The sequence below is a fragment of the Oncorhynchus clarkii genome, chromosome 28 (genome assembly GCF_045791955.1).
Source record: "Oncorhynchus clarkii lewisi isolate Uvic-CL-2024 chromosome 28, UVic_Ocla_1.0, whole genome shotgun sequence".
In the NCBI taxonomy this organism is placed as follows: domain Eukaryota; kingdom Metazoa; phylum Chordata; class Actinopteri; order Salmoniformes; family Salmonidae; genus Oncorhynchus; species Oncorhynchus clarkii.
Window position 1 is genome coordinate 18,853,345 of NC_092174.1, and position 14,825 is coordinate 18,868,169.

General features: G+C 42.4%; 1 protein-coding gene across 1 annotated transcript in view; it reads left to right on the forward strand.

Moving 5' to 3' along the window:
• The first annotated feature begins 3,027 nt into the window (after positions 1-3,027).
• The window catches only part of LOC139386890 (solute carrier organic anion transporter family member 5A1-like), a 39,591-nt gene continuing 27,793 nt past the window's right edge, over positions 3,028-14,825 (forward strand). The window contains exons 1-2 of the mRNA XM_071132755.1: positions 3,028-3,256; positions 3,685-5,090. Of these exons, the coding sequence (XP_070988856.1) occupies positions 4,100-5,090 (991 nt within the window). The 5' untranslated portion in view covers positions 3,028-3,256; positions 3,685-4,099. The remainder of the gene's footprint in view (positions 3,257-3,684; positions 5,091-14,825) is intronic.

The following is a 14,825-nucleotide window of genomic DNA, read 5'->3' on the forward strand; positions in this document are numbered from 1 at the left end:
TAAGTTCAGGAGGGAAAATGTGCTTGACAAGTCACAGAAGTTGCATGGACTCACTGTGTGCAAAAATAGTGTTTTAACATGATTTTCGAATTACTACATCTCTACCCACACATACAGTGGGGCAAAAAACTATTTAGTCAGCCACCAATTGTGCAAGTTCTCCCACTTAAAAAGATGAGAGAGGCCTGTAATTTTCATCATAGGTACACTTCAACTATGACAGACAAAATGAGAAGGAAAAAAATCCAGAAAATCACATTGTAGGATTTTTAATGAATTTATTTGCAAATTATGGTGGAAAATAAGTATTTGGTCACCTACAAACAAGCAAGATTTCTGGCTCTCACAGACCTGTAACTTCTTCTTTAAGAGGCTCCTCTGTCCTCCACTCGTTACCTGTATTAATGGCACCTGTTTGAACTTGTTATCAGTATAAAAGACACCTGTCCACAACCTCAAACAGTCACACTCCAAACTCCACTATGGCCAAGACCAAAGAGCTGTCAAAGGACACCAGAAACAAAATTGTAGACCTGCACCAGGCTGGGAAGACAGAATCTGCAATAGGTAAGCAGCTTGGTTTGAAGAAATCAACTGTGGGAGCAATTATTAGGAAATGGAAGATATACAAGATCACTGATAATCTCCCTCGATCTGGGGCTCCACGTAAGATCTCACGCCGTATGGTCAAAATGAGAAGAACGGTGAGCAAAAATCCCAGAACCACACGGGGGAACCTAGTGAATGACCTGCAGAGAGCTGGGACCAAAGTAACAAAGCCTACCATCAGTAACACACTACGCCGCCAGGGACTCAAATCCTGCAGTGCCAGACGTGTCCCCCTGCTTAAGCCTGTACATGTCCAGGCCCATCTGAAGTTTGCTAGAGAGCATTTGGATGATCAAGAAGAAGATTGGGAGAATGTCATATGGTCAGATGAAACCAAAATATAACTTTTTGGTAAAAACTCAACTCGTCGTGTTTGGAGGACAAAGAATGCTGAGTTGCATCCAAAGAACACCATACCTACTGTGAAGCATGGGGGTGGAAAAATCATGCTTTGGGGCTGTTTTTCTGCAAAGGGACCAGGAAGACTGATCCGTGTAAAGGAAATAATGAATGGAGCCATGTATTGTAAGATTTTGAGTGAAAACCTCCTTCCATCAGCAAGGGCATTGAAGATGAAACGTGGCTGGGTCTTTCAGCATGACAATGATCCCAAACACACCGCCCGGGCAACGAAGGAGGGGCTTCGTAAGAAGCATTTCAAGGTCCTGGAGTGGCCTAGCCAGTCTCCAGATCTCAACCCCATAGACAGTCTTTGGGGGGAATTGAAAGTCCGTGTTGCCCAGCAACAGCCCCAAAACAACACTGCTCTAGAGGAGATCTGCATGGAGGAATGGGCCAAAATACCAGCAACAGTGTGTGAAAACCTTGTGAAGACTTAAAGAAAACGTTTGACCTCTGTCATTGCCAACAAAGGGTATATAACAAAGTATTGAGATAAACTTTTGTTATTGACCAAATATTTTCCACCATAATTTGCAAATAAATTCATTAAAAATCCTACAATGTGATTTTCTGGATTTTTTTCTTCTCATTTTGTCTGTCATAGTTGAAGTGTACCTATGAAAATTACAGGCCTCTCTCATCTTTTTAAGTGGGAAAACTTGCACAATTGGTGGCTTGACTAAATACTTTTTTGCCCCACTGTAGTTATCTGTAAGGTTCCTCAGTCGAGCAGTGAATTTCAACCACAAAGGCCAGGTATATTTTCTACCTATTGGTATATATTTTTTAAATTACAACAACAAAAAAGCAGACATTGAATATTCCTTTGAGCATGGTGGAGCAAGTTATTAATTACACTTTGGATGGTGTATCAATACATCCAGTCACTACAAAGATAGAGGCGTCCTTCCTAACTCAGTTACTGAAGAGGAAGGAAACCGCTCACGGATTTCACCATGAAGCCAATGGTAACTTTAAAAACAGAATGTAATGGCTGTGATAGGACAAAACTGAGGATGGGTCAACAACATTGTACTTATATCACAATACTAACCTAAATGACAGAGTGAAAAGGAAGCCTGTACAGAACAAAACTATTCCAAAACGTGCATCATGTTTGCAATAAGGCCACCGGCAGACCATGAACAGCTGCATGGTCAAACTGCAAAAAATGTGGCAACGAAATGCACTTGAATGCCTGAAAACAATGTATTATGTTTGCGACAAATCCAACAACCTATCACTGAGTACCACTTCATATTTTCAAAAATGGTGGTGGCTACATCGTGTTATGGGTATGCTTGTCATTTTACTATCAAATAGTCAAAATAATGATAAACCCTGTGATGAGTAGGTGTCCAAACTTGACGTACTGTAATTACTAATACATTTGGAAAAATGCCTAAAACATTTTTCACTTTGTCATTATGGGGTACTGTGTGTAGATGGGTGAGAGGAACAAAATCTATTTAATCAATTTTGAATTCAGGCTGTAACAACAAAATGTGGAATAATTCAAGGGGTATGAATACATTCTGAAGGCACTGTATGTACATCACCTGGTTGGGCCGTCCTGTGTTCTTCCCCTTATCAGCAGAGGGCATAATTGTCCACCAGATAACATTTTATTTTACAGAACACACAGAAAATACATACCATCCAATAAAGCTGAAAAAATGCGACTATATCAGTATTTAAAAAAAAATTGTATGAAGTGAAGTATAATTTTTCCGTATGCAACGAAGTCATAGACACGCATGATTGAATTTAAGATAATATATCACAGGCATTGCATTTGCCAGACGCAGAAGCAAACTGCGACTGGCAACTGATCACAAGTCGCCATTGACCATTAACAGCTGCATGGTCAAGTACTGGGCTTTGTACAATAAGCTGATTCTAGATCTGTTTTAAGGGGCAACTTCACCCCCAAGCATTAGCATCACTTCATATGGCCACAGATAGAACAATGAGTTATACAAATATTTAATATGGCCACACGACACTTCCGCCCCAGTAAAATCGAACCAGTGAGGGGCCTCGGAAGCTACAGAGGCTAGTACTACCCGGGTCGTGGTAAACAACTTCATTCTCTTCAGTGAGTGAGAGAGAGTCAGAATGTAAAGCTAAAGACAGGGATGACGAGATCTTTGTCTGGTGCAATTTGATAACGTCCGTCAAATGGGTTTTAAATGGGACCTTTAAATGAAGAATCAAGGGCCCTGCTATTACTTAAAATCGTCAGGTTTGTTAGCGATTGTATTTTAATTAACAGCTATTATTAGCTAGCTTACAAGCCTGCCACCAGCAGACCAACAGCAGCCGCTCGCCAGAGCTAGCCGCAGTGTTTACTAGGCGACTGTAGATAACGTTAGCTAGCTACTTATTTATGGCTATTTTTTATGTAGGGGCTGTATTGAAAACTGGTCGACGTCGGTAAATACTACATGGCCATTCAACGGTGTTTTTAGTAGCATGTCAGTTTTTTTATTGTTGTTGAATGTCAAGACTGGTTTCATTTGTTCGTTTTCATGTTTAACGTTAACAATTAGCTGCCTAGCTACTCAAAACATACAGATTATGTTACGACAATGACAGCTAACCTTAGGTGGTACTGGGGAGGTGAAAACACTCAATATGTCTGAAATGTATTCCTTTCTTCTTTTTGTAAAGGGGATTCCAGGGGGACCATGTCAACTCTGCCGTGTCATCGACCCAATACCATTTTCTTTCTATTTGACTCAAAACACCAACATCGTCCACCGACTCAGTTAACGCTAGTGATGGTGAGCAGCGGCTAAAGGCATGGCAGACAATCTACGACACCAGAGGCCTCGAGCTCCAGAATCAGATGCTGGCAGAGCACAAGGGTTCGCGAGATAAACATAGAGGCAGTGCAAAGATAAGCCAACGCAGAAGCCATTATCCCTTATTTTCTCACTTTTATTGGGCCTGGCTTGCAGCCCGAAGCTGTTTTTTACTGGATGAAGTGTGTATATTATAGTGTAAGTGGTGTCAGCTATTGAACGCAGTGACTGGACTTTTAAACTTACTCTTGTGAATTCAGCCAGCTCATCAACAAAACACAATGGCATCTGATGACCACAAGGAGACAGAGAATGACCTGTCAGAACCCCTTCAAGCGGATGATGAGTTATTGAGTCAGTATGAGGAGGAGGACCCTGCTAGCATTAACTTCAAATCCAAAAGTTTACCTGCTCTGAATGACTCAGGCCAGCAAAGCAAGTTGTTGTTGGCCAAGTCTATGCAGCAGCAGGTGTCAATAACGGAGGAAAAGTGTGCTGAATTAATCCAACTCCCACAGAGGATCAACCTGAACCAACCTCTACCTGAATCCTCCACTAGGACTAATGTTAACTATTCCCCTTCCAGTTCTAGTGTGGTGGGGTTGAGTAGTTCATTTAACACGGAGACACAGGTGAGCAAGCCCAGGAGTAAAAACCCAACGAGGCAAGGCTTCCTCACCTCGAGGTTACCCCTGATGCGTTTACCCACTAGGAAATACATTAATGCAATTCTCGAAGACTCTCGCTGTTTTTTATTTTGCATGTGCTACCTGACATTCATCCAGTCACTGATGGTGTCTGGCTACCTTAGCAGTGTCATCACCACCATAGAGAAGAGGTACAGCCTCCGGAGCTCTGAGTCCGGCCTGCTCGTCAGCTGCTTTGACATAGGCAGTCTGCTGGTGGTGGTCTTCATCAGTTACTTCGGAGGCCGAGGGCAGAGGCCCAGGTGGTTGGCCGTGGGTGCGGTGTTCATAGCCGTCGGAGCAGCACTCTTCTCCTTGCCTCACTTCATCTCCCCTCCGTACCAAATCCTGGAGGTGAACTCGTCCCGGGGCAACGAGGGCCTGTGTATGAACAACAACGGCAGTGGCAAGGACTTCCTGGATGTGTCTTGTCCCAGAGACCAGGAGGGTAATGAGCACAACCTGTACGTGGCCCTGTTCATCATTGCACAGATACTGGTAGGCATGGGGTCGACGCCCATCTACACCCTGGGACCCACCTACCTGGACGACAACGTCAAGAAGGAGAATGCCTCTCTTTATCTAGGTAAGACGTGAGTGTGTGTGTGAGATGGGGTGTGAAAGGTCCAAAAGACTACACAACGCACCGGAAATAAACTAGGAGATAAAGGAGGAAGGCAACTCGGCTAGCCACCTCTGTGCCAGATTTACTGACTAGGTCTACTGTTTGGGTTCAGATAGAATGTCTCCTACTGCCTTTCCACCTGCCTCTGCCTATACACAAGGCCTTACAATACATTATGACATTGGCTACTTAAACTTTGACTTCAGTTATTCAATCAATCCTTGTCCCTAGATCTTTTCTCTCCAGTGGTCTGAAACAAGGTAAACCTAATTAAGGCCTAAACACTGAAAATAAAGAATAGTTATGATACAGGCTTGTATTCTGTGGTCGCCCATGTGGCTGCCTGGTGCCTGCCTCCGGTACACTCAGAGAAAATAAACTCCACAAAATAATTAGCTCCCGTTTGTGTCCCAAATGGCACCGTGCTCCCTATATAGTGCACCTCTTTTGACTAGAACCCTCTAAAGAAAGCCTTTGACACAGCCCAAAGTCAGTCCCCTTTCTTCTCCTAGACCCAGTCTAACGGTGTTCTCGTGGAAGGCCGGTTCACAAAGGACTGAGCAGCTTTGATCATGCGGTCACTTGGTGCCAGCTGTACAATGGCTGGATACACACTGGCCAAGATGTGACAGAACTTGGCCCATCATTTCCTGTCTGGCTAGCTGGAACACGAAGGCTGTGAAGGAGGACAGACTCTGGTCAAAAGTAGTGCACTATATAGGGAATAAGGTGCCATTTGGGACGTAGACTAGAGTGGACAACACTAATGGTCTTTGACAGATCTCTATTCAGTCTGATAGAGCCACAGACAGACAGTTACTCTGAGGACAGGACATAACTCTTAGGTAGTGGAGCAAATGTTTATTCGTTGTATGTTATTCACTGAGTTCCAGGAAGAGGGATTTATAGGCTTTGGAAACCAGAGAATGAACCTATAGTTAGTCCAAAAAAGGCTAGATAACCAGATGTTCTTTTACATATTAAGAGGGTTCTTACAGTAGCTTTTAATCTAAGATTATACATACTACTGTGTATATAATCTCAAAACAGTGTGAGATTTTATTGGTACTAGGTTTATTAGGTCAGGTTGTCATGAGTGTGCCCATGATTGACCAACACAATACAACATCATTATTTTCTTGGACTCCATAGGCGAGCGAGTAAACTCCAACTGGAAAATAAAATGAATGACATACGATTTAAGATTATCCTACCAACGGGACATTAAAAACTCTAATATCTTGTGTTTCACCGAGACGTGGCTGAACGATGATACGGATAATATAGAGCTGGCGGGATTTTCCATGCACCGGCAGAACAGAGAAGCTACGTCTGGTAAGACGAGGGGTGGGGGTGTGTCCATTTGTCAAAAACAGCTGGTGCGCGATGTCTAATATTAAAGAAGTCTCAAGGTATTGCTCGCCTGAGGTAGAGTACCTTATGATAAGCTGTAGACCACACTATCTGCCAAGAGTTCTCATCTATATAATTCATAGGCTTCGATTTACCACCACAGAACAAAGCTGGCACTAAGACCATGCTCAACCAGCTCTATAAGGCCATAAGCAAAGGAGAAAATGCACACCCAGAAGCGGTGTTCCTGTGGCCGGGGACTTTAATGCAGGCAAACTTAAATACGTTTTACCAAATTTTTACCAGCATGTCACATGTGCAACCAGATGGAAAAAAACTTAAATACGTTTTACCAAATTTTTACCAGCATGTCACATGTGCAACCAGATGGAAAAAAACTCTAGATCACTTTTACTCCACACACAGAGATACATACAATGCTCCCCCCTGCCTTCCATTTGGCTAATCTGACCATAACTCTATCCTCCTGATTCCTGCTTACAAGCAAAGACTAAAGCTGGAAGTACCAGTGACTCGCTCAATACGGAAGTGGTCAGATGACGCGGATGCTACACTACAGGACTGTTTTGCTAGCATAGACTGGAATATGTTTCAGGATTCCTCCAATGGCATTGAGGAGTACACCACCTCAGTCATCGCCTTCATCAATAAGTGCATTGACGACGTCGTCCCCACAGTGACCGTACGTACACATCCCAACCAGAAACCATGAATTACAGGCAACATGCGCATCGAGCCAAAGGCTAGAGCTGCCGCTTTCAAGGAGTGGGAGACTAATTCGGACGCTTAACTTCTTGCGACTATCCAACCCGGATCCGGGAGCGTAATCATAGCCTCAAACTAATTAGCATAACGCAGCGGACATAAATCTTCCTACAAAATCTTCCTATTCATGAAAATCACAAATGAAATATATTGAGACACAGCTTAGCCTTTTGTTAATCACACTGTCATCTCAGATTTTCAAAATATGCTTTACAGCCAACGCTAGACAAGCATTTGTGTAAGTTTATCATGGCATAATGCTATGCTAGGCTCTGCTGGCAGCAGGCAACATTTTCACGAAAATAAGAAAAGCAATCAAATTAAATAATTTACCTTTGAAGAACTTCAGATGTTTTCACTCGAGACTCCCAGTTAGATAGCAAATGTTCCTTTTTTCCCAAAATATTATTTTTGTAGGCGAAATAGCTCCCGTTTGTTCGTCACGTTTGGCTGAGAAATCGACCGGAAAATGCGGTCACTACAACGCCAAACTTTTTTCAAAATTAGCTCCATAATATCGACAGAAACATGGCAAACGTTGTTTAGAATCAATCCTCAAGGTGTTTTTCACATAACAATTTGATAATATATCCGTCGAGACAATTGGTTTCTCATAAGAAGCGGTTGGAAAAATGGCTACTTGTGTACTTTACGCAAGATTTTCTACGGGAGCCATCATGTGACCACTTGCTAAATGTGGTCCCTTACGGCTATTCTTCAACATAAATGCGCAAAAAATGCCACAATGCTGTAGACACCTTGGGGAATACGTAGAAAACATAAGCTCATTCGTAGCTCATTCACTCATTGGCATGAGGCGGTTTCAAAAAATGCGGCAATTCCTGATTGGATTTTTATCTGGGTTTCGCCTGTAACATCAGTTCTGTTGCACTCACAGACAATATCTTTGCAGTTTTGGAAACGTCAGAGTGTTCCCGCTACGCCCTCCGACGAACAACCAAACCAGCAAAGCGTCAATACAGGATTAAAATTGAATCCTACTACATCGGCTCTGACGCTCGTCGAATGTGGCAGGGCTTGAAAACTATTACGGACTACAAAGGGAAACTCAGACGCGAGCTGCCCAGTGATGCAAGCCTACCAGACGAGCTAAATGCATTTTTATGTTCGCTTCGAGGCAAGCAACACTGATGCATGCACAAGAGCACCAGCTGTTCCGGATGACTGTGTGATAATGCTCTCGGTAGCCGATGTGAACAAAACCTTTTAAACAGGTCAACATTCACAAAGCCGCTGGGCCAGACGGATTACCAGGACGTGTACTCAAAGCATGCGCCGACCAACTGTCAAGTGTCTTCAATGACATTTTCAACCTCTCCCTGACCAAGTCTGTAATACCTACATGTTTCAAGCAGACCACCATAGTCCCTGTGTCCAAGGAAGTGAAGGTAACCTACCTACAGTGGGGCAAAAAAGTATTTAGTCAGCCCACAATTGTGCAAGTTCTCCCACTTAAAAAAGATGAGAGAGGCCTGTAATTTTCATCATAGGTACACTTCAACTATGACAGACAAAATGAGAAAAAAAAATCCAGAAATTCACATTGTAGGATTTTTTATGAATTTATTTGCAAATTATGGTGGAAAATAAGTATTTGGTCACCTACAAACAAGCAAGATTTCTGGCTCTCACAGACCTGTCACTTCTTCTTTAAGAGGCTCCTCTGTCCTCCACTCATTACCTGTATTAATGGCACCTGTTTGAACTTGTTATCAGTATAAAAGACACCTGTCCACAACCTCAAACAGTCACACTCCAAACTCCACTATGGCCAAGACCAAAGAGCTGTCAAAGGACACCAGAAACAAAATTGTAGACCTGCACCAGGCTGGGAAGACAGAATCTGCAATAGGTAAGCAGCTTGGTTTGAAGAAATCAACTGTGGGAGCAATTATTAGGAAATGGAAGATATACAAGATCACTGATAATCTCCCTCGATCTGGGGCTCCACGTAAGATCTCACGCCGTATGGTCAAAATGAGAAGAACGGTGAGCAAAAATCCCAGAACCACACGGGGGAACCTAGTGAATGACCTGCAGAGAGCTGGGACCAAAGTAACAAAGCCTACCATCAGTAACACACTACGCCGCCAGGGACTCAAATCCTGCAGTGCCAGACGTGTCCCCCTGCTTAAGCCTGTACATGTCCAGGCCCATCTGAAGTTTGCTAGAGAGCATTTGGATGATCAAGAAGAAGATTGGGAGAATGTCATATGGTCAGATGAAACCAAAATATAACTTTTTGGTAAAAACTCAACTCGTCGTGTTTGGAGGACAAAGAATGCTGAGTTGCATCCAAAGAACACCATACCTACTGTGAAGCATGGGGGTGGAAAAATCATGCTTTGGGGCTGTTTTTCTGCAAATGGACCAGGACGACTGATCCGTGTAAAGGAAAGAGTGAATAGGGCCATGTATCGTGAGATTTTGAGTGAAAACCTCCTTCCATCAGCAAGGGCATTGAAGATGAAATGTGGCTGGGTCTTTCAGCATGACAATGATCCCAAACACATCCCGGGCAACGAAGGAGTGGCTTCGTAAGAAGCATTTCAAGGTTCTTGAGTGGCCTAGCCAGTCTCCAGATCTCAACCCCATAGAAAATCTTTGGAGGGAGTTGAAAGTCCGTGTTGCCCAGCAACAGCCCCAAAACATCACTGCTCTAGAGGAGATCTGCATCTAGGAATGGGCCAAAATACCAGCAACAGTGTGTGAAAACCTTGTGAAGACTTACAGAAAACGTTTGACCTCTGTCATTGCCAACAAAGGGTATATAACAAAGTATTGAGAAACTTTTGTTATTGACCAAATACTTATTTTCCACCATAATTTGCAAATAAATTCATAAAAAATTTGTAGTGTACAAAAACAGCTGGTGCTCCAGTGCATGCTTCAGTGTTGCTTGCCTTGTACATTAATTTGTTTTTATTTTTAAATATGTTTTAAACTGAAATATCTTTAGTCAATAGGTATTCAACTCCTTTCTTATGGCAAGCCTAAATACGTACAGGAGTGAAGATTTCCTTGACAAGTCACATAATAAGTTGCATAGACTCACTCTGTGTGCAGTAATAGTGGTTAACAGGATTTTTGAATGATAATCCCATCTCTTTACACCACACATGCAATTATCTGTGAGGTCCCGCAGTCGAGTCGTGAATTTCAAACACAGATTCATCCACAAAGACCAGGGAACATTTTCCAATGGCTCGCAAAGATGGACACCTATTGGTAGATAGATACAAAATAATAATAAGTTATTAATTCAAATACATCATTTTTTTTGTCACAGGAATGCACCGAATACAACCGGTATACAATTTCACCTTACTGTGAAATTCTTACTTACAAGCCCTTAACCAACAATGCAGTTCAAAAACGAGTTCAAAAAATTGTAATTTAAAAAGTAACACAATATAATTACTTAACAATAATGAGGGTGTATACAGAGGGTACCGGTACCGAGTCAATGTACGGGGATACAGGTTAGACGAGGTAATTTGTAACTGCTTAGATGATAATAAACAGCAAGTAGCAGCAGTGTAAAAACCAAAGGGGGGGGGGGTCAATGTAAATAGTTTGGGTGGTCATTTGATTAATTGTTCAGCAGTCTTATGGCTTGGGGGTAGAAGCTGTTAAGGAGCCTTTCGGACCTAGACTTGGCACTCCGGTACCGCTTGCCGTGCAGTAGCAGAGAGAACAGTCTATGACTTTGGTGACTGGAATCTTTAGAAATGTTTTGGGCCTTCCTCTGACACCGCCATACGCTTTAGATGATGTATAAATACACCCAGTGACTACAAAGATACAGGCATCTTTTCTAACTCAGTTGCCAGGAGGAAGGAAACTGTTCCGGGATTTCACCATGAGGTCAGTGGTGATTTTGGAACAGTTTGGCTATGGAGTTTAATGGCTTTTTTGTTGTTACTTTTAACCCTTTTTGTCCCCAATTATGTGGTATCCAATTGGTAGTTAGTCTTGTCTCACTGCTGCAACTCCCGTACAGACTCGGGAGAGGTGAAGGTCGAGAGCCATGCATCCTCTGAAACACGACCCAACCAAGCCACACTGCTTAACCTGGAAGCCAGCCACACCAATGTGTCGGAGGAAACTCCGTACACCTGGCGACCGGTTGGGATGGTGTTCTTCAGCGTGCATGCGCCCGGCCCGCCACAGGAGTCGCTAGAGTGCGATGGGACAAGGACATCCCTGCCGGCCAAACCCTCCCCTAACCCGAACGACGCTGGGCCAATTGTGCGCTGCCCCATGGGTCTCCCAGTCGCGGCCGGCTGCGACAGAGTCTGGACTCGAACCAGGATCTCTAGTGGCACGGCTAGCCAGTGCAGTGCCTTAGACCACCTCACCCGCTTGGGAGGCCCGATAGGAGGAAACTGAGGATGGATCAACCGCATTGTAGTTACACCACAATTCTAACCTAAATGACAGTGAAAAGAAGCCTGTACACAATAAAAAATATTCCACAACATGCATCCTGTTTGCAATAAGGCACTAAAGTAATAGTGCAATAAATGTGGCAAAGAAATGTGCCTTTTGTCCTTGTTGAGGCAAACACAACACATCACCGAGTACCATTCTTCATATTTTCTTCATATTTTCAAGCATGGTGGTGGCTGCATCATGTTATGGACATGCTTGTCATCAGCAAGGACTAGCGAGTAAAACATTTTTTGGGGGGTTGGATAAAAATAAGCGGAATAGAGCTTAGGCAATATCTGAGAGGAAAACCTGGTCTGCTTTCCAACAGACACGGGGAGACAAATTCACCTTTCAGCAGGACAAGGCCAAATATACACTGGAGTTGTTTACCAAGACAACATGGACTGTTCCTGAGCTGCCGAGTTACAGTTTTGACTTAAATCGGCTTGATAATCTATTGCAAGACTTGAAAATGGCTGTCTAGCAATGATCAATAACCAATTTAACGGAGCTTGGAGAGTTTCAAAAATAATAATGGGCAAATATTGAACAATCCAGGTGTGCAAAGCTCTTAGAGACTTACCCAGAAAGACTCACAGCCATAATGGCTGCCAAAGGCAATTGTAACATGTATTGACTCAGGGGGTTGAAATCCTTTCATTAATCTTAAATCTTAATCCAATTTGTCATTACAGAATATTTTGTGTAAATCGTTGAGAAAAATAAGACAAATCAATTTCAATCCCAATTTGTAGCACAACAAAATGTGGAAGAAGTCAATGGGTGTGAATACTTTCTGAATGCAATGTATATATATATGGCTTCAGTTGGTGTCCTTTACATTTGGTCATACAGGCAGTTCTGTTTCAGTTGGGGCTGTGATCTGGGGGGCTGTCTATGTGAAATAAAGCAGATTTGTTGGATAGTTGTAAGATGACAGTGCAGTGTCAGCAGGTTGCCATGACGATGCAGTCATCCCACATTTCATTGTGCCTGACCCTGTGCCGCCAGTCTCCCTCCCTCCCGCAAGGTCACAGGGTCCCAATTGATCCAGCTGCCAGGCTGAGGCTCGCATAATTTTCCTGTAACATCCGGCCCGTTACGCTTGCATCAATCTCCTTTATGAGTACAGGACACAGACACTAACAGTAAAACACCTAATTTCACCCATATGAGCTCATGTACTCAGGGCTGTAGAGACACAGAACAGCTCCCTAAGAATATACTGTATGTAATTAAGCAATGTATTAATGATAATAATGGACTCTGACTGAATGGGTAGTTCACCACTTTGTTCCCCATTCAAATGAACCACGCTGTCTGTACAGGACAACCAGTTCAAAACCTGTACATGTCTCTGAATCTGCCTTGGTCTAGGGTGACTGACAGAAGAGCAGTAGGGGAACGGGGTCACTTGTCAACTTTATTTCTCCACAGTCACACACACGCACAAAGCATTTGTGCCTCCAAAGAGAAACTTAAAAAATTATTTTTCTACCTCAATGCTTACGTCATCCTGTTTTTATTACAGGGCAATTGCATCATGTAGAAACCAACAGGAGCATTTCACATTCAATTCATTCAACAATTTATGAGGACTGCATTTCCACAAAGAGCCAGACAATGATGATGGGATGTTTCCCAAATGGCACCCTATTCCCTACATAGTGCACTACTTTTGACCAGGGTCCTGGGGCCTCATTTATAAACTGCATATGCACAAAATATACCCTAAAATGTGCATGCGCCAGTTTTCACACACACAATGTTATTAAAAATGACTTAATGTGAGAATGTACTCCCCTCCCCGCAGACTTTTTGTGACTTGGTGGTTAAAATATTTAATTGCAATCTGCAAGTAAGTATTTTGTGCAAATTGGGGATATTTTTAAAAGCTTATTAACTAAAAATAGGAAAACAAATGAACAAGAACGCAACCATTCTTGTTTTAGATTTTATTTGTTTTTAAATCTAAATCTTGTAATTAATCTTATAATTAGTCAGTCTTTTACCTATTTATTTAATTTTCATAACCATTACAGAATATATTCATTTTCTGGCCGTAATGGGTTCATATTCCCAAAGGAAAACATACAACAAATGATCATGCGCATCTCTAATTTAATTGGACCTAGTTGCCTAGTAAATAGATAGGCTATATGTATTTCAAGTTTTGCAATATCATAGGCAGTGTGGTTTATTATACCTGTATACAGTCAAATTTAATAGCGGATATTTTACATTGAAGTAGAATTTACAGTTGAAGTCAGAAGTTTACATACACCTTAGCCAAATACATTTAAACTCAGTTTTTCACAATTCCTGATATTTAATCCTAGTAAAAATTCCCTGTCTTAGGTCAGTTAGGATCACCACTTTATTTTAAGAATATGAAATGTCAGAATGATTTATTTCAGCTTTTATTTCTTTCATCATATTCCCAGTGGGTCAGAAGTTTACATACACTCAATTAGTATTTGGTAGCATTGCCTTTAAATTGTTTAACTTGGGTCAAATATGTAGGGTAGCCTTCCACAAGCTTCCCACAATAAGTTGGGTGAATTTTGGCCCATTCCTCCTGACAGAGCTGGTGTAACTGAGTCAGGTTTGTAGGCCTCCTTGCCCGCCACGCTTTTTCAGTTCTGCCCACAAATTTTCTATAGGATTGAAGTCATGGCTTTGTGTTGGCCACTCCAATACCTTGACTTTGTTGTCAAGCCATTTTGCCACAACTTTGGAAATATGCTTGTTTTTTTTTGTCCATTTGGAAGACCCATTTGCGACCAAGCTTTAACTTCCTGATTGTTTTCTTGAGATGTTGTTTCAATATATCCTCATGATGCCATCTATTTTGTGAAGTGCACCAGTCCCTCCTGCAGCAAAGCACACCCACAACATGATGCTGCCACCCCCATACTTCATGGTTGGGATGGTGGTGTTCGGCTTGCAAGCATTCCCCTTTTTCCTCCAAACATAACGATGGTCATTATGGCCAAACAGTTCTATTTTTGTTTTATCAGACCAGAGGACATTTCTCCAAAAAGTACAATCTTTGTCCCCATGTGCAGTTGCAAACTGTAGTCTGGCTTTTTTTATGGTGGT